Raw genomic sequence first — 23179 nt, 5'->3', positions numbered from 1 at the left:
CTTTGGACTTCATTGTTTTCCTTGTCACTGTAACTGAACAGGGAAATGACTGTATTGTCGGTTCATGAAGTACACTGTTAAAGGAGCCACAGGAGGGAATCCCTTTATTCTGAACACAATATTTCCTCGTAGGAGTTACCCTCAACAACAGACAAGATAGTAAAATGTGGGCTAGACAGTACAACTGTTAGGTAGATTAGTAATTGGTTGACCGGCCGAACCCAAAGGTTGCTCAGCAATGGCACCTTGAATGAATGAATGAATGAATGAATGAAACTTTCCTTCGATCACGGCGGTTTACAACATAATAAAAATACAGATGTACCAACGACAATTCCCCCATATTAAAACAGTACAATACATCATCTAAAACATCGCAATACATCATTTAAAATCCATCATTCAATCATATAATTAAAACCAGTAAAAAGCAATAAACAATTCCAATCAACAATTCAGACAATACGCAGGAGAGACTATCAATTAGGACATGAGGGGGAAAGCTTGGCGGAAGAGGTGAGTCTTGAGAATTTTCTTAAAGGACTCAAGGGAGGGGGCCAAGCGGAGCTCGTCAGGGAGAGAGTTCCAAGTCCGGGGGGCCGAAACGGAAAAAGCCCTATGCGCAGACACTGCGTATCTCACCTTAGGAACTCTCAAAAGTGCGGGGCGGATTATATGGGGAGAGGTGGTCCTCCAAGTACTCTTTTCTTCATCATGGAGAGAAGTGACCAGTGGGGTGTCCAGTGGGGCTCTGTCCTGGGCCCAGGGCTATTCAACGTCTTTATCTATGACTTGGGTGAAGGAATAGAGGACATGTTTATCAAATTTGCAGATGACACCAATTTAGGAGGAATAGCTAACACTCCAGAGGACAGGATCAAAATTCAAACTGACCTGAACAGACTAGAAAGCTGGGCCAAAGCTAACAAAATGAACTTCAACACGGAGAAATGTAAGGTACTGCACTTAGGGCAGAAAAATAAAATGCACAGATATAGGATTATGGGGGACACCTGGCTGAATGAAACTACGTGTGAAAGGGATCTAGGAGTCCAAGTAGACCACAAGTTGAACATGAGTCAACAGTGCGACGCGGCAGCTAAAAAGGTCAATGCAATTCTAGGCTGCATCAATAGAAGTATAATGTCCAGATCAAGGGAAGGAATAGTGCCACTCTCTTCTGCTTTGGTCAGGCCTCACTTGGAATAACCCTGGGTCCAGTTCTGGGCAAAACAATTAAAAAAGGATGTTGAGAAACTGGACCGTGTCCAAAGCAGGGTGACTAAAACTGTGAAGGTTCTGGGAACTGTAAAGCCCTATTATTATTATTATTCCACTTAATCATTCAGAATCCAAGCAGATTACAACAATAAAACAAGATACAGTTAAAAATTCTTTAAAAACCCTATCCCTCCCCCTCAGTATAAAAACATAGAAATACTAAAAGGAGATTGAACCAGAAGGACATTAAAACAATAATAGAAAATAACAGTTAAACTAGGTAGGAGATTTGTAGAAAGTTTATAGCGGGGTCCAGATAGAATGGAAATGAGGATGGAGAAAAAGTGGAGGGGGGAGGCTGGTAAATGGAGGTGGTCTAGTCTGGAAAAGCCTGTCGGAAGAGACCCGTCTTAATAGCCTTCTGAAAGGTTTCCGAGGTGGTAATCTGACGGATCTATGAGGAAAGACTCAGGGAGCTGGGGATGTTTAGCCTGGAGAAGATAAGGTTGAGAGGTGATATGATGAGAGCCCTGTTTAAATACTTGAAGGGATGTCACCCGGAGGAGGGAGCAAGCTTGTTTTCTGCTGCTCCAGAGAAAAGGACACAATGGAGCAATGGATGCAAGCTCCAAGAAAAGAGATTCCAGCTCAACATTAGGAGGAACTTCCTGAGGGCAAGAGCTGTTCAACAGTGGAAGATGCTTCTGCCCTAGAGAGTGGTGGAGTCTCCTTCCCTGGAGGTCTTTAAACAGAGGCTGGATGGCCATCTGTCAATGGGGATGCTTTGATGGAGAGTTCCTGCATGACAGAATAAAGGGGTTGGATTGGATGGTCCTTCTTGGGGTCTCTTCCAACTCTAGGATTCTATGAAAAGCAAACCCAAAACAACTAGTGTTGTCCCCTGGCCTCGGGGAATGAGAAAAGCCCGCAGGATGCCAGGGTGAGGGTGCGGGAATAGTACAAATGCATGGTTTGTCTAGGAGGCTGCTCAATCGAGTGAGGTCTCGGTGGATTCAGGGCACGATACTCAACATACTTATTATTTAGTTATTTAATTTATACCCCTGCCTTCCTTCTTATACAGGATCCAAGGTGGCTTATAAGCAGTTAAAAACCAGGGTACAGTTTTAAAACAACCAGAATGGTTTTAATGTACTGTATGTTGTGTGCTGAGGCTGAGAGTATGTGACTAAAATGGTGAAAGGTCTGGAAACCATGAAGCCCTATGAGGAACGACTCAGGGAGCTGGGGATGTTTAGCCTGGAGAAGAGGTTAAGAGGGGATATGATAGCCCTGTTTAAATATATGAAGGGATGTCATATTGAGGAGGGAGAAAGCTTGTTTTCTGCTGCTCCAGAGAATAGGAGACAATGGAGCAATGGATGCAAGCTGCAGGAAAAGAGATTCCAGCTCAACATTAGGAAGAACTTCCTGAGAGTAAGGGCTGTTCAACAGTGGAACACACTCCTTCCTCAGAGATTATAGTGGAGTCTCCTTCCTTGGAGGTCTTTAAGCAGAGGCTGGATGGCCATCTGTCAATGGGGATGCTTTGATTTGGATTTCCTGCATGGCAGAATGGGGTTAGACTGGATCAGGGCCCTTGTGGTCTCTTCCAACTCTATGATTCTATGACTTGCCCAAGGTCACCCAGCTGGTTTCCATGCCTCAGCATGTCTTTGAACCCTGGTCTCCAGAATCATAGTTCAATGTTCAAACCAGTGTGTGTGTGAAAAGACATAAATGAACCCTAAACATGGGACAATCTGGCTGGAATCCTGTTGGCGACCTATGCCAGTGTCATGCTCCAGTATGCCAGGATAGTATGCATTTTTGGACCAGTATATAGCAGCAAAGACAAAAAAGAGAAGCACTCTCCCTTGCCAGAGGAAGATGCCTAGCTGGCTTCCACACAACTTGGGAGCCAATTTCTGTTTGATTTCCTATTTCAAGAAAGCCATGGAGAAAAACCATCACAACCTCCCAGAGCCCATAGAAAACCACTCTGGCCACCGATCCCTGGCAGCATCCATCTAGTCAATTAATGCCTCTGGTTCCATTTTACAGAACCTTGGGATTTGTAATTCTGTGAGACAGAATCATCTGTTGGAGAGCTCTAGTGCCTTGCCAAACTACAAATGCCAGGGATTATGTAAAATGCAGCCATTGGTATCAAGGTGCCATAATTGTGTAGCAGGAGAGTATTATGCCAGCCAAAAGAACTGGTATCTGGGTTTGGCTAGGTACCTAAAAAGTATGGGGAATAGTGATGCCACTACCAGCCATTTGCTGATCTGGAACAAGAAGCAGTTTGTTCCCCTTTTCACTATTAAAAAGACACTTGCTTTTCACTGAAGGGGCACAGCTCCTTGTAACAGAGATGCACACAAGGGCAAAAACTACTTAGAGTTAGAGCGGTGCCTAGGCACATCTGTGTAATTTTCTGCAAGCCATAGTGAAGCTATTTGGAATGTTTATAATAACCTTTACAGATTGGTGGTCTCCAGGTGGCTTACAAGGTTTCATCTAACACACATTTTGGATTTCCCAGAATCCTTGAGCAGTGACAACGCACACTAGGATTTCTGGAAACTAATAAAACATGGTACGGCTGGCAAAGGTTGAAAACCACTGGCTCCGGACGTATTGCAGGGTTGTTGTTTTCTCACGGCACATGCTGGGTCTTGCATGCCATCACAGGCTGAGTCTCCCTAATCCAAAATGCTTGGGACCAGAAGTGCTTTGGATTTTGGGATACCGTATTTTCCGGCGTATAAGGCGACCGACCCCCAAGTCATGTGCAGGCAGCCCCCTGGCCTACTATAGGCCAAATTAAGGGAGTCTGGCGCCCACATGCGCCAGCTTGAGGGGGCCTCTGTGGAGGCCTGGAAGGCAGGTGTCGCAAGTAGGAGTAGAGCCTCCCGCAGTCCGTCCCAAAAGGGCACTAGACCCTTTGGAAGAAGCCACTGGAGCGGAGTATTGTGGGCGATGGCGAGGCATAAGGGGCCGGCTCTTTCCCTCGGCCCGACCATCTCTCTCCCGCCGGACCGGCTCTGGAGCTGCTTCTCTGCCACCTTTTCCGGCTTCCAGCCCAGGAAATCAGCAATGGCAGTGACAAAGAGAGAGCCCGGCCACGGTGCCTCCGGGAGACGGAGAGGTGGTTACGCCATTTGCCTGTCTCTGTGGAGGCGCCAAACACAACCCGGCATAAAAGACGGGGGTAAAAAGTTGTCTTATATGGCGGAAAATACGGTACCTCTATTTGCATAGAAGTACACCGAATGAGACATCTTGGGGATGGGACCCAAGTCTAAACACAGAATTCATTTATGGCCCGAAACACACTGCAGAAATAACCCACTTTGAGACTGCTTTAACTGCCCTGGCTCAGTGCCAGGGAGTCCTGGGAGCTGCAGCTTATTGTGGCACGCAAGCCTTCGAAGCGCCCAGGCTCCTTCATCAGTCAAGGTCTTGCAAAGCAGACAGGAGCGGAAATGCATTGGGCGGCATTTGGCTGGTTTTGCTCTGGGTTCAGAGGCTACGGAGGGCTGTTTCTTGCAGGCCAAGTGGCAAAGGGGAGAACCTCAAAGTCCTGGAAAACATTGGCATCACAACAAAGACGCTTCCTTTGCAATCCAATGTGTCTCCATCCTTTTTAGTGAGGCCACAGGTCCCTTTGTGAGGCAGAGCGCAATGGACTTCTCCAGGAGCCTCCATGCTTTTGCATCAGGAAACCTTTAGGTGGGGTTGAGGTAAAACATGCCAAGGCAGCCCAAATGTAAGAAGAAGAAACATATTTTATCTTTGTTGGAGGTCGAAACCTCAAAGAGGAAGGTCCCAGTCCACTGGCTCTCTCTTTAGGATCCCCCTTGTTCCAGCTATAAAGTGGTATCCTGAGATCCAAAAAACATCCAGGGTTAGCTGTGTTGGACACAGAGTGATTCTAGCAACCACAAAAATCCACCAAACAGTGATGCCTTTATAGGAACAACCAAAATGCACAAATGTTGCAAGCTTTCGAAGCTCCAGTGGCTTCTTCTTCTTCATTATCATCATCATCATCATCATCATCAGGCAAAGGTCTTGGAAATCATTCAGGAGGGGGAAAAGAAATGATGGCCATGTCAGTCACAAGCCAAGATTTTTGGAGGCCTGGCTCTTCTGAGTTGAAGGGTCATCTTGGAAAGGGACTCATGCAGGAAAAGACAAAGGAAGCGCCATTAGAAAGACAAAGAGAGGCCTCTGGGAAAACTCTTGGTTGTTCCATTTATTTCTTGTTTCATCTCTATGCTGCCTTTCTCCCAAATGAAATCACAGATAAAATCACTATTTTTATATATTGGTGTGTGTTTGTGTAAAATTTAAAACACTTTAAACCAGGGGTAGGCAACCTTTTTGAGCCGGGGGCCGGGTTGCTGTCCCTCGGACAACTGGGGGGCCCAAGACAAAAAATAAATAATCAAATGATTTTTAAAAATTTAAATAAATAAATAAACCGGGACAAATGTAGGACAACATTTTCAAATGGAGGACACTTTTATTTAAAAAATGGAGGACACGCGAAAAAAAATTGCTGATTTTTTAAAAAATGTTAATATAAATGCATGTTTCTGAGGCTTCTACAGACAATTGCCCCCCAAAGGCCCCGGCGGCAATCGGCGGCAGGACCGGGCTGGGGCCGGTCTCAAGGCCTCACTGGGCCAGATCTGGCCCGCAGGCCGTAGGTTGCCTACCCCTGCTTTAAATAATCTAAAACCAGGAGGAAAGCACATAAAAATACACAAAGCTAAAAGCATGACTAAAACGCACATACTCCACAAAAACCACCCTGGTTAAGATTATATACAGTATGCTCTATCTACCTGTCTATCAATATAGATAGATATAGATATATTAATATGTTTAATAATAATAATAATAATATATAATAATACAAATTTATTTATATCCCGCCCCTTTGAGGTCAATCGGGGCGGCTAACAGCAATAAAATACAATACATTATACATCAAAAATCTACTTCCCTCCCCCCCTTAAAAATATTAAATCAATTATAATTAAAACCAACAAATTAAAACAAGATCAACACATACACATTATTACAAAACAGAGCAAACAGTAAAGTGTGGTAGCATTCTACTTGAATTTGAAAGGGAGGGTCTTGGGGACTCTCATGAGAAGAGGGTTCCTGAGGCCGGGGCTATCGATCCCGGAAAGGCCTGCCGGAAGAGATCCGTCTTGACAGCCTTTTGAAAGGTGTCTGAAGATGTCAATGGACAGATCTCGTCCGGCAGGTCCTTCCATAATCTGGGGGCGACAACAGAAAAAGCCCCTTGAGAGGAAGCCGAAAGCCTAGCGTATTGAAAGCCACTGAGAGGACTAAAAGCACCAGCAGAGTCAGACTCCCCTGTCGATGCTCAGATGCAGATCAAGGCAACCGTGGCAGTTTAGTAATATCTGTGTGTGTAATAGTGATAACAATAAGATAATTAATAACCCCCCCACACACATTCATTAAAACTTGCATTATTTGTAAATAATAATAATAACAAAAAATGAACCCCAGCCTCAAATTCAGAAGCACAAAGTCCTTTAAAAACCAAAAAATGAAGAGCTCAGCGGAAGGCTCCCCCTTGACTTCGGGAAGTCGCTTTTGGGGCCATGAAACGTGGGGGCTGAGGCTCCCAGGGCCCCCCAAAAAGGCACGGAAAGGAGACCGAAACCTGGGGCCAGATGAGGGCAATTTCGAACAGAGGGAAAGATCGCTATACCTAAAGAATGAAATTCACTTTATGAAACCCATTGGGAGGCATCAGCGCTGACTTTTGCGGATGTGATTACGGACTTTCTTAATATGTTCTCTCTAGGAATACTTAGGTCCTCCAGCGCAACTCTATGGTCACCTTTAACCAAAAGCCGCACTCCATCCCTAGAGAGCACTCCCCTCGGCCTTTGTAGCTCCTCCGTCCGGTGCAACTCTATGGTCAAGGTCCGGCAGATGCTGGCCCCAGAGCTGCCCTGGAGGACCCAGGGATCCCTGGAGAGGACTCCCCTCGGCCTTTGTAGCTCCTCCGTCCGGTGCAACTCTATGGTCAAGGTCCGGCAGATGCTGGCCCCAGAGCTGCCCTGGAGGACCCAGGGATCCCTGGAGAGGACTCCCCTCGGCCTTTGTAGCTCCTCCGTCCGGTGCAACTCTATGGTCAAGGTCCGGCAGATGCTGGCCCCAGAGCTGCCCTGGAGGACCCAGGGATCCCTGGAGAGGACTCCCCTCGGCCTTTGTAGCTCCTCCGTCCGGTGCAACTCTATGGTCAAGGTGCGGCAGATGCTGGCCCCAGAGCTGCCCTGGAGGACCTAGGGATCCCTGGAGAGCACTCCCCTCGGCCTTTGTAGCTCCTCCGTCCGGTCCAACTCTATGGTCAAGGTGCGGCAGATGCTGGCCCCAGAGCTGCCCTGGAGGACCTAGGGATCCCTGGAGAGGACTCCCCTTGGCCTTTGTAGCTCCTCCGTCCGGTGCAACTCTATGGTCAAGGTGCGGCAGATGCTGGCCCCAGAGCTGCCCTGGAGGACCCAGGGATCCCTGGAGAGGACTCCCCTTGGCCTTTGTAGCTCCTCCGTCCGGTCCAACTCTATGGTCAAGGTGCGGCAGATGCTGGCCCCAGAGCTGCCCTGGAGGACCCAGGGATCCCTGGAGAGGACTCCCCTCGGCCTTTGTAGCTCCTCCGTCCGGTGCAACTCTATGGTCAAGGTGCGGCAGATGCTGGCCCCAGAGCTGCCCTGGAGGACCTAGGGATCCCTGGAGAGGACTCCCCTTGGCCTTTGTAGCTCCTCCGTCCGGTGCAACTCTATGGTCAAGGTCCAGCAGATGCTGGCCCCAGAGCTGCCCTGGAGGACCTAGGGATCCCTGGAGAGCACTCCCCTCGGCCTTTGTAGCTCCTCCGTCCGGTCCAACTCTATGGTCAAGGTGCGGCAGATGCTGGCCCCAGAGCTGCCCTGGAGGACCTAGGGATCCCTGGAGAGGACTCCCCTCGGCCTTTGTAGCCCCTCCGTCCGGTCCAACTCTATGGTCAAGGTGCGGCAGATGCTGGCCCAGAGATGCCCTGGAGGACCCAGGGATCCCTGGAGAGGACTCCCCTTGGCCTTTGTAGCTCCTCCGTCCGGTCCAACTCTATGGTCAAGGTGCGGCAGATGCTGGCCCAGAGATGCCCTGGAGGACCCAGGGATCCCTGGAGAGGACTCCCCTTGGCCTTTGTAGCTCCTCCGTCCGGTCCAACTCTATGGTCAAGGTGCGGCAGATGCTGGCCCCAGAGCTGCCCTGGAGGACCTAGGGATCCCTGGAGAGGACTCCCCTCGGCCTTTGTAGCTCCTCCGTCCAGAGCAACTCTATGGTCAAGGTGCGGCAGATGCTGGCCCAGAGATGCCCTGGAGGACCCAGGGATCCCTGGAGAGGACTCCCCTCGGCCTTTGTAGCTCCTCCGTCCAGAGCAACTCTATGGTCAAGGTGCGGCAGATGCTGGCCCCAGAGCTGCCCTGGAGGACCTAGGGATCCCTGGAGAGGACTCCCCTCGGCCTTTGTAGCTCCTCCGTCCGGTCCAACTCTATGGTCAAGGTGCGGCAGATGCTGGCCCAGAGATGCCCTGGAGGACCCAGGGATCCCTGGAGAGGACTCCCCTTGGCCTTTGTAGCTCCTCCGTCCGGTCCAACTCTATGGTCAAGGTGCGGCAGATGCTGGCCCCAGAGCTGCCCTGGAGGACCTAGGGATCCCTGGAGAGGACTCCCCTCGGCCTTTGTAGCTCCTCCGTCCAGAGCAACTCTATGGTCAAGGTGCGGCAGATGCTGGCCCCAGAGCTGCCCTGGAGGACCTAGGGATCCCTGGAGAGGACTCCCCTCGGCCTTTGTAGCTCCTCCGTCCAGAGCAACTCTATGGTCAAGGTGCGGCAGATGCTGGCCCAGAGCTGCCCTGGAGGACCCAGGGATCCCTGGAGAGGACTCCCCTCGGCCTTTGTAGCTCCTCCGTCCAGAGCAACTCTATGGTCAAGGTGCGGCAGATGCTGGCCCCAGAGCTGCCCTGGAGGACCTAGGGATCCCTGGAGAGGACTCCCCTCGGCCTTTGTAGCTCCTCCGTCCGGTCCAACTCTATGGTCAAGGTGCGGCAGATGCTGGCCCAGAGATGCCCTGGAGGACCCAGGGATCCCTGGAGAGGACTCCCCTTGGCCTTTGTAGCTCCTCCGTCCGGTCCAACTCTATGGTCAAGGTGCGGCAGATGCTGGCCCCAGAGCTGCCCTGGAGGACCTAGGGATCCCTGGAGAGGACTCCCCTCGGCCTTTGTAGCTCCTCCGTCCGGTCCAACTCTATGGTCAAGGTCCGGCAGATGCTGGCCCCAGAGCTGCCCTGGAGGACCCAGGGATCCCTGGAGAGGACTCCCCTTGGCCTTTGTAGCTCCTCCGTCCGGTCCAACTCTATGGTCAAGGTGCGGCAGATGCTGGCCCAGAGATGCCCTGGAGGACCCAGGGATCCCTGGAGAGGACTCCCCTTGGCCTTTGTAGCTCCTCCGTCCGGTCCAACTCTATGGTCAAGGTGCGGCAGATGCTGGCCCCAGAGCTGCCCTGGAGGACCTAGGGATCCCTGGAGAGGACTCCCCTCGGCCTTTGTAGCTCCTCCGTCCGGTCCAACTCTATGGTCAAGGTGCGGCAGATGCTGGCCCAGAGATGCCCTGGAGGACCCAGGGATCCCTGGAGAGGACTCCCCTTGGCCTTTGTAGCTCCTCCGTCCAGTCCAACTCTATGGTCAAGGTGCGGCAGATGCTGGCCCAGAGATGCCCTGGAGGACCCAGGGATCCCTGGAGAGGACTCCCCTTGGCCTTTGTAGCTCCTCCGTCCGGTCCAACTCTATGGTCAAGGTGCGGCAGATGCTGGCCCAGAGATGCCCTGGAGGACCCAGGGATCCCTGGAGAGGACTCCCCTTGGCCTTTGTAGCTCCTCCGTCCGGTCCAACTCTATGGTCAAGGTGCGGCAGATGCTGGCCCCAGAGCTGCCCTGGAGGACCTAGGGATCCCTGGACAGGACTCCCCTCGGCCTTTGTAGCTCCTCCGTCCGGTCCAACTCTATGGTCAAGGTGCGGCAGATGCTGGCCCCAGAGCTGCCCTGGAGGACCTAGGGATCCCTGGAGAGGACTCCCCTTGGCCTTTGTAGCTCCTCCGTCCGGTCCAACTCTATGGTCAAGGTGCGGCAGATGCTGGCCCAGAGATGCCCTGGAGGACCCAGGGATCCCTGGAGAGGACTCCCCTTGGCCTTTGTAGCTCCTCCGTCCGGTCCAACTCTATGGTCAAGGTGCGGCAGATGCTGGCCCCAGAGCTGCCCTGGAGGACCTAGGGATCCCTGGAGAGGACTCCCCTCGGCCTTTGTAGCTCCTCCGTCCAGAGCAACTCTATGGTCAAGGTGCGGCAGATGCTGGCCCCAGAGCTGCCCTGGAGGACCTAGGGATCCCTGGAGAGGACTCCCCTCGGCCTTTGTAGCTCCTCCGTCCAGAGCAACTCTATGGTCAAGGTGCGGCAGATGCTGGCCCAGAGATGCCTTGGAGGACCCAGGGATCCCTGGAGAGGACTCCCCTCGGCCTTTGTAGCTCCTCCGTCCAGAGCAACTCTATGGTCAAGGTGCGGCAGATGCTGGCCCCAGAGCTGCCCTGGAGGACCTAGGGATCCCTGGAGAGGACTCCCCTCGGCCTTTGTAGCTCCTCCGTCCGGTCCAACTCTATGGTCAAGGTGCGGCAGATGCTGGCCCCAGAGCTGCCCTGGAGGACCTAGGGATCCCTGGAGAGGACTCCCCTCGGCCTTTGTAGCTCCTCCGTCCGGTCCAACTCTATGGTCAAGGTCCGGCAGATGCTGGCCCCAGAGCTGCCCTGGAGGACCCTGGGATCCCTGGAGAGGACTCCCCTTGGCCTTTGTAGCTCCTCCGTCCGGTCCAACTCTATGGTCAAGGTGCGGCAGATGCTGGCCCAGAGATGCCCTGGAGGACCCAGGGATCCCTGGAGAGGACTCCCCTTGGCCTTTGTAGCTCCTCGCTCCGGTCCAACTCTATGGTCAAGGTGCGGCAGATGCTGGCCCCAGAGCTGCCCTGGAGGACCTAGGGATCCCTGGAGAGGACTCCCCTCGGCCTTTGTAGCTCCTCCGTCCGGTGCAACTCTATGGTCAAGGTCCGGCAGATGCTGGCCCCAGAGCTGCCCTGGAGGACCCAGGGATCCCTGGAGAGGACTCCCCTTGGCCTTTGTAGCTCCTCCGTCCGGTCCAACTCTATGGTCAAGGTGCGGCAGATGCTGGCCCAGAGATGCCCTGGAGGACCCAGGGATCCCTGGAGAGGACTCCCCTTGGCCTTTGTAGCTCCTCCGTCCGGTCCAACTCTATGGTCAAGGTGCGGCAGATGCTGGCCCCAGAGCTGCCCTGGAGGACCTAGGGATCCCTGGAGAGGACTCCCCTCGGCCTTTGTAGCTCCTCCGTCCGGTCCAACTCTATGGTCAAGGTGCGGCAGATGCTGGCCCCAGAGCTGCCCTGGAGGACCTAGGGATCCCTGGAGAGGACTCCCCTCGGCCTTTGTAGCTCCTCCGTCCGGTGCAACTCTATGGTCAAGGTCCGGCAGATGCTGGCCCCAGAGCTGCCCTGGAGGACCCAGGGATCCCTGGAAAGGACTCCCCTTGGCCTTTGTAGCTCCTCCGTCCGGTCCAACTCTATGGTCAAGGTGCGGCAGATGCTGGCCCCAGAGCTGCCCTGGAGGACCTAGGGATCCCTGGAGAGCACTCCCCTCGGCCTTTGTAGCTCCTCCGTCCGGTGCAACTCTATGGTCAAGGTCCGGCAGATGCTGGCCCCAGAGCTGCCCTGGAGGACCCAGGGATCCCTGGAGAGGACTCCCCTTGGCCTTTGTAGCTCCTCCGTCCGGTCCAACTCTATGGTCAAGGTGCGGCAGATGCTGGCCCAGAGATGCCCTGGAGGACCCAGGGATCCCTGGAGAGGACTCCCCTTGGCCTTTGTAGCTCCTCCGTCCGGTCCAACTCTATGGTCAAGGTGCGGCAGATGCTGGCCCCAGAGCTGCCCTGGAGGACCTAGGGATCCCTGGAGAGGACTCCCCTCGGCCTTTGTAGCTCCTCCGTCCGGTCCAACTCTATGGTCAAGGTGCGGCAGATGCTGGCCCAGAGATGCCCTGGAGGACCCAGGGATCCCTGGAGAGGACTCCCCTTGGCCTTTGTAGCTCCTCCGTCCGGTCCAACTCTATGGTCAAGGTGCGGCAGATGCTGGCCCCAGAGCTGCCCTGGAGGACCTAGGGATCCCTGGAGAGGACTCCCCTCGGCCTTTGTAGCTCCTCCGTCCGGTCCAACTCTATGGTCAAGGTGCGGCAGATGCTGGCCCCAGAGCTGCCCTGGAGGACCTAGGGATCCCTGGAGAGGACTCCCCTCGGCCTTTGTAGCTCCTCCGTCCGGTCCAACTCTATGGTCAAGGTGCGGCAGATGCTGGCCCCAGAGCTGCCCTGGAGGACCCAGGGATCCCTGGAGAGGACTCCCCTTGGCCTTTGTAGCTCCTCCGTCCGGTCCAACTCTATGGTCAAGGTGCGGCAGATGCTGGCCCAGAGATGCCCTGGAGGACCCAGGGATCCCTGGAGAGGACTCCCCTTGGCCTTTGTAGCTCCTCCGTCCGGTCCAACTCTATGGTCAAGGTGCGGCAGATGCTGGCCCCAGAGCTGCCCTGGAGGACCTAGGGATCCCTGGAGAGGACTCCCCTCGGCCTTTGTAGCTCCTCCGTCCGGTCCAACTCTATGGTCAAGGTGCGGCAGATGCTGGCCCCAGAGCTGCCCTGGAGGACCTAGGGATCCCTGGAGAGGACTCCCCTCGGCCTTTGTAGCTCCTCCGTCCAGAGCAACTCTATGGTCAAGGTGCGGCAGATGCTGGCCCAGAGATGCCCTGGAGGACCCAGGGATCCCTGGAGAGGACTCCCCTCGGCCTTTGTAGCTCCTCCGTCCGGTCCAACTCTATGGTCAAGGTGCGGCAGATGCTGGCCCAGAGATGCCCTGGAGGACCCAGGGATCCCTGGAGAGGACTCCCCTTGGCCTTTGTAGCTCCTCCGTCCGGTCCAACTCTATGGTCAAGGTGCGGCAGATGCTGGCCCAGAGATGCCCTGGAGGACCTAGGGATCCCTGGAGAGGACTCCCCTCGGCCTTTGTAGCTCCTCCGTCCGGTCCAACTCTATGGTCAAGGTCCGGCAGATGCTGGCCCCAGAGCTGCCCTGGAGGACCCAGGGATCCCTGGAGAGGACTCCCCTCGGCCTTTGTAGCTCCTCCGTCCGGTCCAACTCTATGGTCAAGGTCCGGCAGATGCTGGCCCCAGAGCTGCCCTGGAGGACCTAGGGATCCCTGGAGAGGACTCCCCTCGGCCTTTGTAGCTCCTCCGTCCGGTCCAACTCTATGGTCAAGGTCCGGCAGATGCTGGCCCCAGAGCTGCCCTGGAGGACCCAGGGATCCCTGGAGAGGACTCCCCTTGGCCTTTGTAGCTCCTCCGTCCGGTCCAACTCTATGGTCAAGGTGCGGCAGATGCTGGCCCCAGAGCTGCCCTGGAGGACCCAGGGATCCCTGGAGAGGACTCCCCTCGGCCTTTGTAGCTCCTCCGTCCGGTCCAACTCTATGGTCAAGGTGCGGCAGATGCTGGCCCAGAGATGCCCTGGAGGACCCAGGGATCCCTGGAGAGGACTCCCCTTGGCCTTTGTAGCTCCTCCGTCCGGTCCAACTCTATGGTCAAGGTGCGGCAGATGCTGGCCCAGAGATGCCCTGGAGGACCCAGGGATCCCTGGAGAGGACTCCCCTTGGCCTTTGTAGCTCCTCCGTCCGGTCCAACTCTATGGTCAAGGTGCGGCAGATGCTGGCCCCAGAGCTGCCCTGGAGGACCCAGGGATCCCTGGAGAGGACTCCCCTTGGCCTTTGTAGCTCCTCCGTCCGGTCCAACTCTATGGTCAAGGTGCGGCAGATGCTGGCCCAGAGATGCCCTGGAGGACCTAGGGATCCCTGGAAGGGAGGGCAGTGACTGTGTGTGGCCTTGGGACTCTTTTGGGATCCTTCTTGCTCTTTGGAAGCATTTCGTGGTTCAGTTTACAGTCCAGAGATCCAAGGTGCCCAAGGTCTCGGGGGATGATGTTGGGGCCCCATTCCGTCCTCCTTTTCCAGGACCTGCCCTGCATTTCAAGCCCTCCAAAAGTCCTCCATCTTGAGTCTACCAAGAAGGATGGGTTTATGTTGATAGAAGTGTTTTGCTCTTTGGCCCTGCCCTGTATTTCCACCCGAGGCCTTCCGTTCCGCCCGGTTTTCTTGGCCGGGCGAGTGGCTGTTGCCCAAGGCCCGTTGCCTGGGTTCAGAGACGGAGGCCGGGGCCCTGAGCAAAGCCGAGGCCTGGCGGGGTTTCCTTGGCAAGGTCGGACTGGAGGGGCTTTGGCCTGGGACTCCCAACGGGTTTTCTATGGCCGAGCCGGGATTGGAACCCAGAACCCGGCCACGAGAGCGTGCCTCCGCCGCCGCCGCCGCCGCCGTCGCCGAGGGGCCCGGAGCCCTGATCCCAGAGAGGCCAAGGCCTGCTGCCGGCTCTGAAGGAGGAGGAGAAGGGCGGGCGCCGGCGGCTCCGCCTCCTTCTGCTTTCCCGCTGGCGGCGGCGGCGGCGGCGGCTCCGGAGAGAAGGGGCGGAGCTGCTCTGGGCTCGGCGGCGGCGCGAGCGGGAAGCCCCGCCCCCAGTGGGCGTGGCCGAGGGGCGGGGAGCCTCCTCCTGGGACCCTCTGGCTCCCTCCCGAAGGTTCCGCCTCCCGCCGAACCGGCTCCTGGCTCCGGAAGAGCAGCAGCAGCAGCGGCAGCAGCGGCGGCGTCGCCCACCGGACCCGAGGGAAAGGAAGGAGGAGAGCCCCTGAAGAGCGGGACGCCATGGACCGCGGCCCCGAGGAGGCGGCGGAGGAGGACGCCATCGCCGCCGGTGGGTGCCGGGCGGGCGGGTTGAAGGAGGGGAGGCCCCGGGGGCGGGAGCCCCTCGGGAGAGGCGTCCGGAGGGAGGCCGCCTGGTCCCCGGCCTGGAGGGGGCTTCCCCCGCCTTCCCGCGCCCTCGGAGGCCGCTGACCTTCCTTCTCTCTCTCTCGCTTCCTTCCTTCTTCCCTTGCAGGCGCCAGCCCCGTCCCCAGCCCCGGCTGCTCCGGCTTCGAAGAGGTCAGTCTCTCTCTCTCTCTCTCTCTCTCGGTCCCCGCCAGGGAGCCTCCTTCCGGGCGCCCAGGCCGCGGGGGAGCCAGGAGGGTGGGCCCGGGAAGGGCGCTGTGATCGGGGACGGAGGAGGAGCAGGAGGCCCTTCCCTTCCCGGAGGATGCGGGCTCTGGCTCTCAGGGAGGCCCCTCCCTGGCCCTGGGCTGCGGAGGGAGCGAGGGGGCGGCGGGGCTGTTGTGTGTTGCGGGGCTGTGAGTTGTCTGCCTCTCCGCGGAAGGGGCGCTTGTGTGCCATCGATGTGGCCTTTCTCTGTCCGAGAGAGGAAGGCCGGCCGGGCGGGCGGGGCTGGTGTGTGTGCTCCTCGGGGCCAGTGCCTCGTTGCCTGGGGTGTGTGTGTGTGTGTGTGTCTGAGAGAGGCGGTCCTGACTTTGTGAGTGTGAAAGAGAGAGGTCGGAGGGGGGGTGTTTGTGTCAGAGAGAGAGGAAGGGGGACAGCCGTGTCTTCCTCCTCGGGGTCGGGGCGTGTGTGTGTGTGTGATGAAGGGCTTTCGTTCCTGGCTTTGTGTGTCGGGCGGGTGCCTTCCTCCTCCTCCTCCTCTTCCTCGGTGTGTTTGTTGTGTGTTTCCGAAGCAGGAGAGAGAGGAGAGCTTCGGACTTCAGCTCCCGCCTTTTCCCAGGAAAGGAGCAACACAAACACACACGCAACGCTTTTCACCTCTCTCTCTCTCTCTCGGAGTGTGTGTGTGTGTGTGTCACCTTCTCCCTCAAAAGTCTTGGGGGGCTCTGAGTCCAGGAGCCCCCTCCCCCCAAAAGAGGAAATCCGAAAATGAAGGGCAGTTGCCAAAAGGGGCCTTTTTTGTGTTCAGAGTTTGTGTTGTTTTCGGGGGAAGGGGGCTCTTCCAGTCGGAGTTTGCCTTGCATTGGCTCAGTGCCCCCCCCCAAGAGTTTGGGGCCAAGGAAGGAAGAGAGCCCCCCCCTTTCCTCCTCCTCCTCCTCCTCCTCTTTTCCCGGGACAGCTCTCTGCAGGCGCCATTTTAGGAGCTCCCAGGTCTCTCTCTCCCTCTCTTCCTTTCCAGCCTTTGTGTTGTGTGTGTTGTGTGTGTGTGTTGTGGGGGCTTTGCTCATACTCCCATAGCTCTCTCTGCCTTCGCTAAAGCACCAGAGGAAGGAGATTGTAGCAGGGGCCAGGGGAGGGAGGGAGGGAGGTTGTGGTGGTTGTTGTTGTGTTGAGATTGTGGCATCAGTGTTTCTGGTTGTGAAAGCTGGACACCAAAGAAAGTTCATGGTGGTGGTTGTGTTGGGATCGCCCTGGGGGGATGGTGCTGGTTGTATTACAATTGTGGCATCAATGTTTCGAGTTGTGAAAGGTGGACAGAGAAGGACGGTGGTAGTGGTTGTGTTAGGATTGACCCTTGCCATCAGTATCTCTGGTTGTGAAAGCTATAGGCAGTCAAGGAAGGGGATGGTTGTTGTTGTTGTTGTTGTTGTTGTGCTGGGATTGTGAAAGCTAGACAGTGACAAAAGGTGGTGGCGATTGTTGTTGTGTAGAGATTGACCCTTGCCATCAGTGTTTCTGGTTGACAGGGAAGGAAGGTGAATTGACACAGTTGTGTTACCTCCAAGTCCTTTTGTACCTACAGCGACCCGAAGGCAAGGGTTTTCTTGGCAAGTTTCTTCCGAGGGGCTTGAGGCTGAGAGAGTGTGCCTTGCCAAGTGTGTCACCCAGAGGGTTTGATGCCTACACCAGGAGCAAATCCATTGGCTCCTTTGAGCTGTGGGGCTGGAGAAGGATATGGGGGGGGGGGGGGTCCCATGAAAAGCCAATGGGTCCAGGAATCTCCCTGGAAGAAGCCAAGATGGCCAGGCTGAAGCGGTCCTCTTTGGGGCATATCATGAGAAGGAAGGACGCTTGGGAAAGTGGGGGGCAACAGGGAAAGAGGATAGACTTGGGGGGTCTTTCATACACATAGGCTCCCTATGGGTCACAGCTGACCAAAGGCAAATGAACAATGGGCAGAAAAGGGGCAGAAGGAAGATGGAGCCGAAAGGAGGCTAGTCTTCCTCCTCCTCCCCTTTGGAAACTTGGGAACATTGGAAACCAAAGCTCTGGGTTTTAGTTCCCAAAGTTTGTTGTTGTTGTTGTTGTCTTCCCTCCAGTTTATTCGCTAGAGTTGGAAGAGACCCGTCCTGCCATGGCATCATCCCTGCAGTGGCCATGCGTTCTGCCATGGCATCATGATCCCTGCAGTGGCCATGCGTTCCTTTGAGGGAGTCTGTCCATGGGGAAGGCAGTCTCCCTTCTCTCCTGACTGTCTTACTGAGCACTACTTTCGTCTCCAGTCAGAGTGCTCTTGCCTTTGCGTGAGGTTATGTCCAACGTGTATTTTAGGGCTTGGTAAATGCCCTAAAGGCACTATGTCCGGTCTGATCTTGGAAGCTAAGCAAGGTCAGCCCTGGTTAGTACTTGGAGGAGAGACCGCCAAGGAATACCAGGTCCTGGAGGCTGTATTTCGGAGGAAGGAACTGGCAAAACCACCTCTGGGGATTCCTTGCCTACAAAAACCTTGTGATCTGGTTGCCTGAAGTCGACAAGCAACTTGGAAGGCCAGAATACACAAACACAAAGGACAGACCACTTACCATCCATACCTCATTTCTCTCCTCACATGAAGCACTCTGGCCCGACTTAGCTATCTGTTGGTTTATAGCAGGGGCGAGGCCTTGGGACTGGCCCCAGCCCGGTCCTGCCGCCGATTGCCGCCGGGACCTTTGGGGGGCAATTGTCTATAGAAGCCTCAGAGACATGCATTTATATTAACATTTTTAAAAAAAGCAGCAACTTTTTTCACGTGTCCTCCATTTTTAAAAAAGTGTCCTCCATTTGAAGGACAGGCCTTCCCAGAATAGAGGACCCAGCCTTAGAAGAGCGTCTGGGAAAGATACTGCTGCTCCCACGGATTGTTTGCGGGTGTGATGTTGCTGACTTTTTGGTCAGTTTTTGACTTGTATGTTTGTTTGTGTATGTTTTGTTTTGTGCCTTTTTAAATACTGCATTGGATTTAATACTTTTTTAAGGAGGGGAGGGGAGGAGGGATTTTATAGGTTCTGTATTTTTAACTTTGTTCTCAGAGGGGCGGGAAGATTATTATTATTATTATTATTATTATTATCCAATTTTGCCTGTGTCTATGTGTGTTAAGTATGATTGTGCCTAATGTTGAGCCAAGGAGATGGTGGGGATCATGTGGGAACATATAGAGAATGCGGGAATATGGGCCTGTGGTCCTCTCCCTAGCCTTTCTATTGCTTCCCAAAGAGGCAGCTTCCTTTCAGTGCTTTGGACCTGACTGAAGAGTGGGAGACCGTGGGGCCCTCCTGCTGTTCCTTTGGACTGCAGTTCCCATCTTCCTTCACATGTGGCTTTGCTGCCTAGGGCTGATTGGGATAAAAGTCCCACAAGTTCCCCTCCCCTCCATTTGACCCTTATCTCTGCAGAAGCTGCCAGCTCCCTTTCAGGCACAAGCGGCCAGTGGCTTTTGCATCCAGCAGCCTTTCCTCAAGTCTGTCTCTTTCAGGAATATCAATGTCATCCGAACAATGATACTTTCATGGGGACAACCAAAATGCACAAGTACATGTTGCAAGCTTTTGAAGTCGCTCTAGCTTCTTCATCAGGCAAATAGGAGAAAGAAATGGAAGGTGTTAGTCCTAGGCCTCCCACTCTTTACACTAGAAAGCAATGGCTGTGGAAGGAGGAAAGCAGGAGAGCTGTGCCTTCTCTCTTGTTGGGGGTGAAAATAGTTACTGTATATACGCATGTATAAGTCCAGAAATTCTAGTCAAACAATTGACCCCCCCCCCCCCCAAAAAAGGGTCGACTTATCCAGGGGCCAATGTAAATATGGCACTTTAACTCTTGTTTTAAAAAATGCACTCTCCCCGGCGGAAGGCAAGACTGGACTCTGTCCTGGAAGCACTGGCCCTCCTCTACTCTCTTAGCCAGTCAGGCTTTAGTTAGTGGGAGCACCAACAGTTGTTGCGCCTGCTGGAGCCCTGTGAATTCCTTGCTCCAGTCTTTAGATCCTTTGTTGCATGGCCCTAAATTTTACCCTGGACCCATCCGTGGGTCAGGTCAAAATCCATACTTTTGGCCCCAAAACCAGCCCTCAACTTATACATGAGGCCAATAGTTGTTAATATGTTCTCTCTAGGAATATCTGGCACAACTCTGTGGTCAAATTTAATCAAAAGTGGCACTGAAGGACCTAGAGATTCCTAGAGGCACCAGGCTCCTCCAGCGCGATTCTATGGCCAGTGTCTGTCGGACGTTGACCACAGAGTTGCCCTGGAGGACCTAGCGATTCCTAGAGAGGTGCTCTCAGATGAAAACATAGTGGTCTTGTTATTTGCAGTTTTTCCATATTCACAGGGGTCCTGTGCCCCTAACCCCAGAGAATGTGAAGGGTATTTATTTATCTCACTTATAAGGAAAGTGATGATGATTTGAGGGTGGCACTTTGTTAGATCTATGCCACTTCTGGGGATGCTTTTCTGAGTTTTACCTGGCTTGCCTAGGTCCCTTTCCTTTGCCCTGTAAGTGCAGGAGGGAGTCCCTGCTTGCCTGTTCAGGAATGCTTTTCCTTATCTTCTTTGGGTGGTAGAGAGTCATCCTTTACAGGGGAGCCTTGGCCTGTGGTCCTTCCTTTGCAGCGGTTGCCATGGCATGCTGGGATAAAAGGGGAGGATGGCAGTGCTGGTCCCTTGTTGTGGCTGGAATTTGATCCTCTGCTGCTTTTCTTTGTCTGCAGGGTGAGACTACATTTTGTTTTCTTGGCTCAAAGGGGGGATCCAGGGGGAAAGGCTTTGATATTTCCATGCTATTACAGCCATTACCATTATTGTCATTATCGAGTAGCAAGAGAATTCCTTTCCCTGGAGATTAACATGCACTCCTTCCCATTCGGCCTTGAATAAAATCTGAAGGCAGAATTCTTTCTGGGGTTGTTTTCAGTACCTTCTTGTATTCCTCCTGCTTAGATTAAGATGGGAACAATTCATACAAAGGTTGCTGCTAGCTGCAGATAGTGGTCCAGCAGAACTGGTCCAAGAAAAGACAGGGAGCTCTCTATACGCTCCAGCAGCATGCTGTCTGTTTTGACTGGGCACAATCCTGTCCAATGAATTGCTCTAAGTATTGGATGCTATTATGGCGATTTAAAATGAACTCTTCCCATTCCAAGGTGACCTGCAATTAATTTGTTTACTTAGTCGTTATGAAGGCTCAAACTGACATTTCGGATCCATTTTTGTTTTGTAGCCACCACAGAAAAGACACCGAACTGTTGAAGACTTCAATCAGTTCTGCACCTTTGTGCTAGCCTATGCAGGCTACATCCCATACCCAAGTGAGGTAAGAGGGCTTATGGGGCTGGATTCCCAGACTTTGGTGCTCTGGGGGGGGGGGGGGGGGGGTTGGACTTAAGCCACCTTGGTCAACAGTTAGGAATTCTGGGAGCTAAAGTCCAAATACCTGGAGGACCAAAGTTTGGAATCATTGGGCTAGATTTTACTCTGTTATCATTGTGTTCTGGGTGCCATTCCCTTCTGTTCTGAAGCTGTTGAAATGGTGCAGAACTCACGGCTCTCTTTCTTTCCTTTTCTAGAATGAGCCCTGGCCCCATAGGGGCAGCATGAGCCCCCAGAACAGCACAGGCAGCACTCAAGATGGCGACAGCTGGACTTCATCCCAGTCCTGTGACTCCCAGGCGCTGTCAGATGATGGAGGGAGTAGGAACACTAGATGCAAGGGATCTGGAGATCTCTTCCTCAGCTATCCTGGTGGCATTTCCAGTAGCTTCTGTGCAAGCCGGCCCCAGCAAACTAAGAAAAGGAAGCAGTCCACAAAGAAGCGCATCTTGGGTCAAGAGGTGGACAAGAGGGTCACGCCAACAAAAGTGAAGGACCTGAAGCAAGAAAAGGAGGAGCACAGAGAGGAGACTCATGCTGAAGCAGGAGTACTTGAATCCCATTTCCCAAGGGAATCACTCAAGCCTAAATCTCTCCTGGAGCAATACATAAAGGAGAATGCCTGGGTCCCTCAGGTGCAGACCACTGAGAAACCTGAGGAGACATGCAAGGAGGAAAGAGTCAGCCCTTCCTCTTGGAACAATGTAGAGCAGAGCAATGAGGAAGAACTCAGTCAAGATGGCTCCCAACTTGGTAGTAAGTGCAAATAAGGAAGCTTTGGGAAGAAAGTAAAAACAGCCTTTAAAGCTAATCCCCCCCCCCTACAGTCAGACTATTGGCCCATCTAGCCCAAGAACGGTTTACTCTGATATATCAGCTGTTAGGATTTTGGGTCCATCTCCTTTGTCCCCTGATAGTCTAATTTTCATCAGTGGCATTGCCAGTGCCTTGGAATAATATTCTGTTAATATTATGATCTAGATGCTAAATGACATACTTTGCTGTTGTCAGTAGTCTTTGAAAGTGTGTGCGAGGGAGGGACATGAATGATCCTAAAGTTTCATTCGGTCTTAATCTTAAAATGTAGTGTAATGTGGGAGGCTAATAAGCAATAAAGCATTGTTCAGGAAGCTTGTTTGACACAGAGCGAGTAGTGCAGCCAGGTCCAGATTAACAAGGTTGATGTGGCTATTCCTATTTATGTGGTCTGTCTTCTTTCTTTCCTTGAAGCTTCATGTGAGGAGTTTGCTGCATCCTCAGATACCAAAACAGATGGTAAGTACAATATGATACATGGTTGTACAGCTATCTTCCACTAGCATGAAGAAATGGATTTTGTCTGGGTTGCTCTTTCTGGGAAGGGTTGGAAGAAAACTTGCTAGGTCAATATAGAATTTCATAAATCTTACAAGGATGAGAACTGAAACCCTTAAGGCTTAAGGTGTAAGTAACACTTGTCTGTCAAAACAGCCTAGGCTCTGCTTTTAACCTCGTGTGTTCTCCCTTGCAGAGGACGATGCCTGGGATCTCATCACTTGCTTCTGCTTAAAGCCTTTTGCTGGGAGACCCATGATAGAGTGCAGCGAGTGCACCACTTGGATCCACCTCTCTTGCGCCAAGATACGCAAGTCCAACGTGCCTGACATCTTTATCTGCCAGCGATGCCGCGATTCGAAGCAGGAGATCCGCCGTTCCAACCGAGCCCGCACCATCCCACGCAAGCGCTTCTGTGACTGACTGTGGTACGGAGGATGGGTGGGTTCTCTTTAAGCCTGGACTGGATCCTTGTTGGCAAGACAATCAGAATGCAGGAACTTCCCTGGGGAACAGGCAGGGTCCCCTGTTTTTCCAAGGCAATAGTACATATATATCTGTCTATGTATGTGTCTTAAAGACCACGAGAGGAGGAAGAGAAACATGCTGTTTTCTTCTTGCAAATGCCTGTAAACTGTGCTACTGAGACCTCAGGGTTCCCTTAGAGCAGCAAATGCAAAGGCACCTGGCAGACACAAGTGACTAGTTTGGGGGATTCCAGCGCACAGTGCACAAGGTCACCCAGAAGCCTTTTTGCCCTTGCGCAGGTGTGAGCTTGTGCCTTTCCCCAGTAAACTAGTAGGAGTTGGCCCACAGTTAGTTGTTCTGTGGTATGAATAGCTTCTCGGACTTTAATTTCTAAGTGCATATCCTCAGTTGTTGTTTCTATCCCGTTGCTGTTATTCTCTTTGCAAAATGAGTTGAGGAGCTTTGGCGACCCTTTCGCAAAGGTGTAAAGCACATGTTAAAGAGGGCGGTTGTC

The 23179-nt window shown here is 53.5% G+C and overlaps 1 protein-coding gene across 1 annotated transcript; it reads left to right on the top strand.

Annotated features, from left to right (window-relative positions):
* The first annotated feature begins 15130 nt into the window (after positions 1 to 15130).
* LOC149317840 (PHD finger protein 13-like) lies at positions 15131 to 22625 on the top strand. Its single transcript, XM_089508552.1, has 6 exons — positions 15131 to 15200; positions 15384 to 15427; positions 20735 to 20827; positions 21081 to 21639; positions 22114 to 22158; positions 22394 to 22625. The coding sequence occupies exons 1-6, from the start codon at positions 15152 to 15154 to the stop codon at positions 22618 to 22620; spliced, it is 1017 nt and encodes a 338-aa protein (XP_089364678.1). The 5' UTR covers positions 15131 to 15151; the 3' UTR covers positions 22621 to 22625.
* Positions 22626 to 23179: the final 554 nt, after the last annotated feature.

This window comes from Sceloporus occidentalis, unplaced genomic scaffold (genome assembly GCF_023333645.1).
Source record: "Sceloporus occidentalis isolate IW3139 unplaced genomic scaffold, rSceOcc1.0.p SCAF_2, whole genome shotgun sequence".
NCBI classification, from domain to species: domain Eukaryota; kingdom Metazoa; phylum Chordata; class Lepidosauria; order Squamata; family Phrynosomatidae; genus Sceloporus; species Sceloporus occidentalis.
This window is presented reverse-complemented; position numbering and strand designations above follow the sequence as displayed.

Coding starts and splice junctions, on each gene's coding strand:
- LOC149317840 (XM_089508552.1), top strand. CDS start 15,152: ATGGACCGCGGCCCCGAGGAGGCGGCGGAGGAGGACGCCATCGCCGCC. Junction 15,201..15,383: donor GGAGGACGCCATCGCCGCCG/GTGGGTGCCGGG, acceptor CTTCCCTTGCAG/GCGCCAGCCCCGTCCCCAGC. Junction 21,640..22,113: donor AGATGGCTCCCAACTTGGTA/GTAAGTGCAAAT, acceptor CTTTCCTTGAAG/CTTCATGTGAGGAGTTTGCT.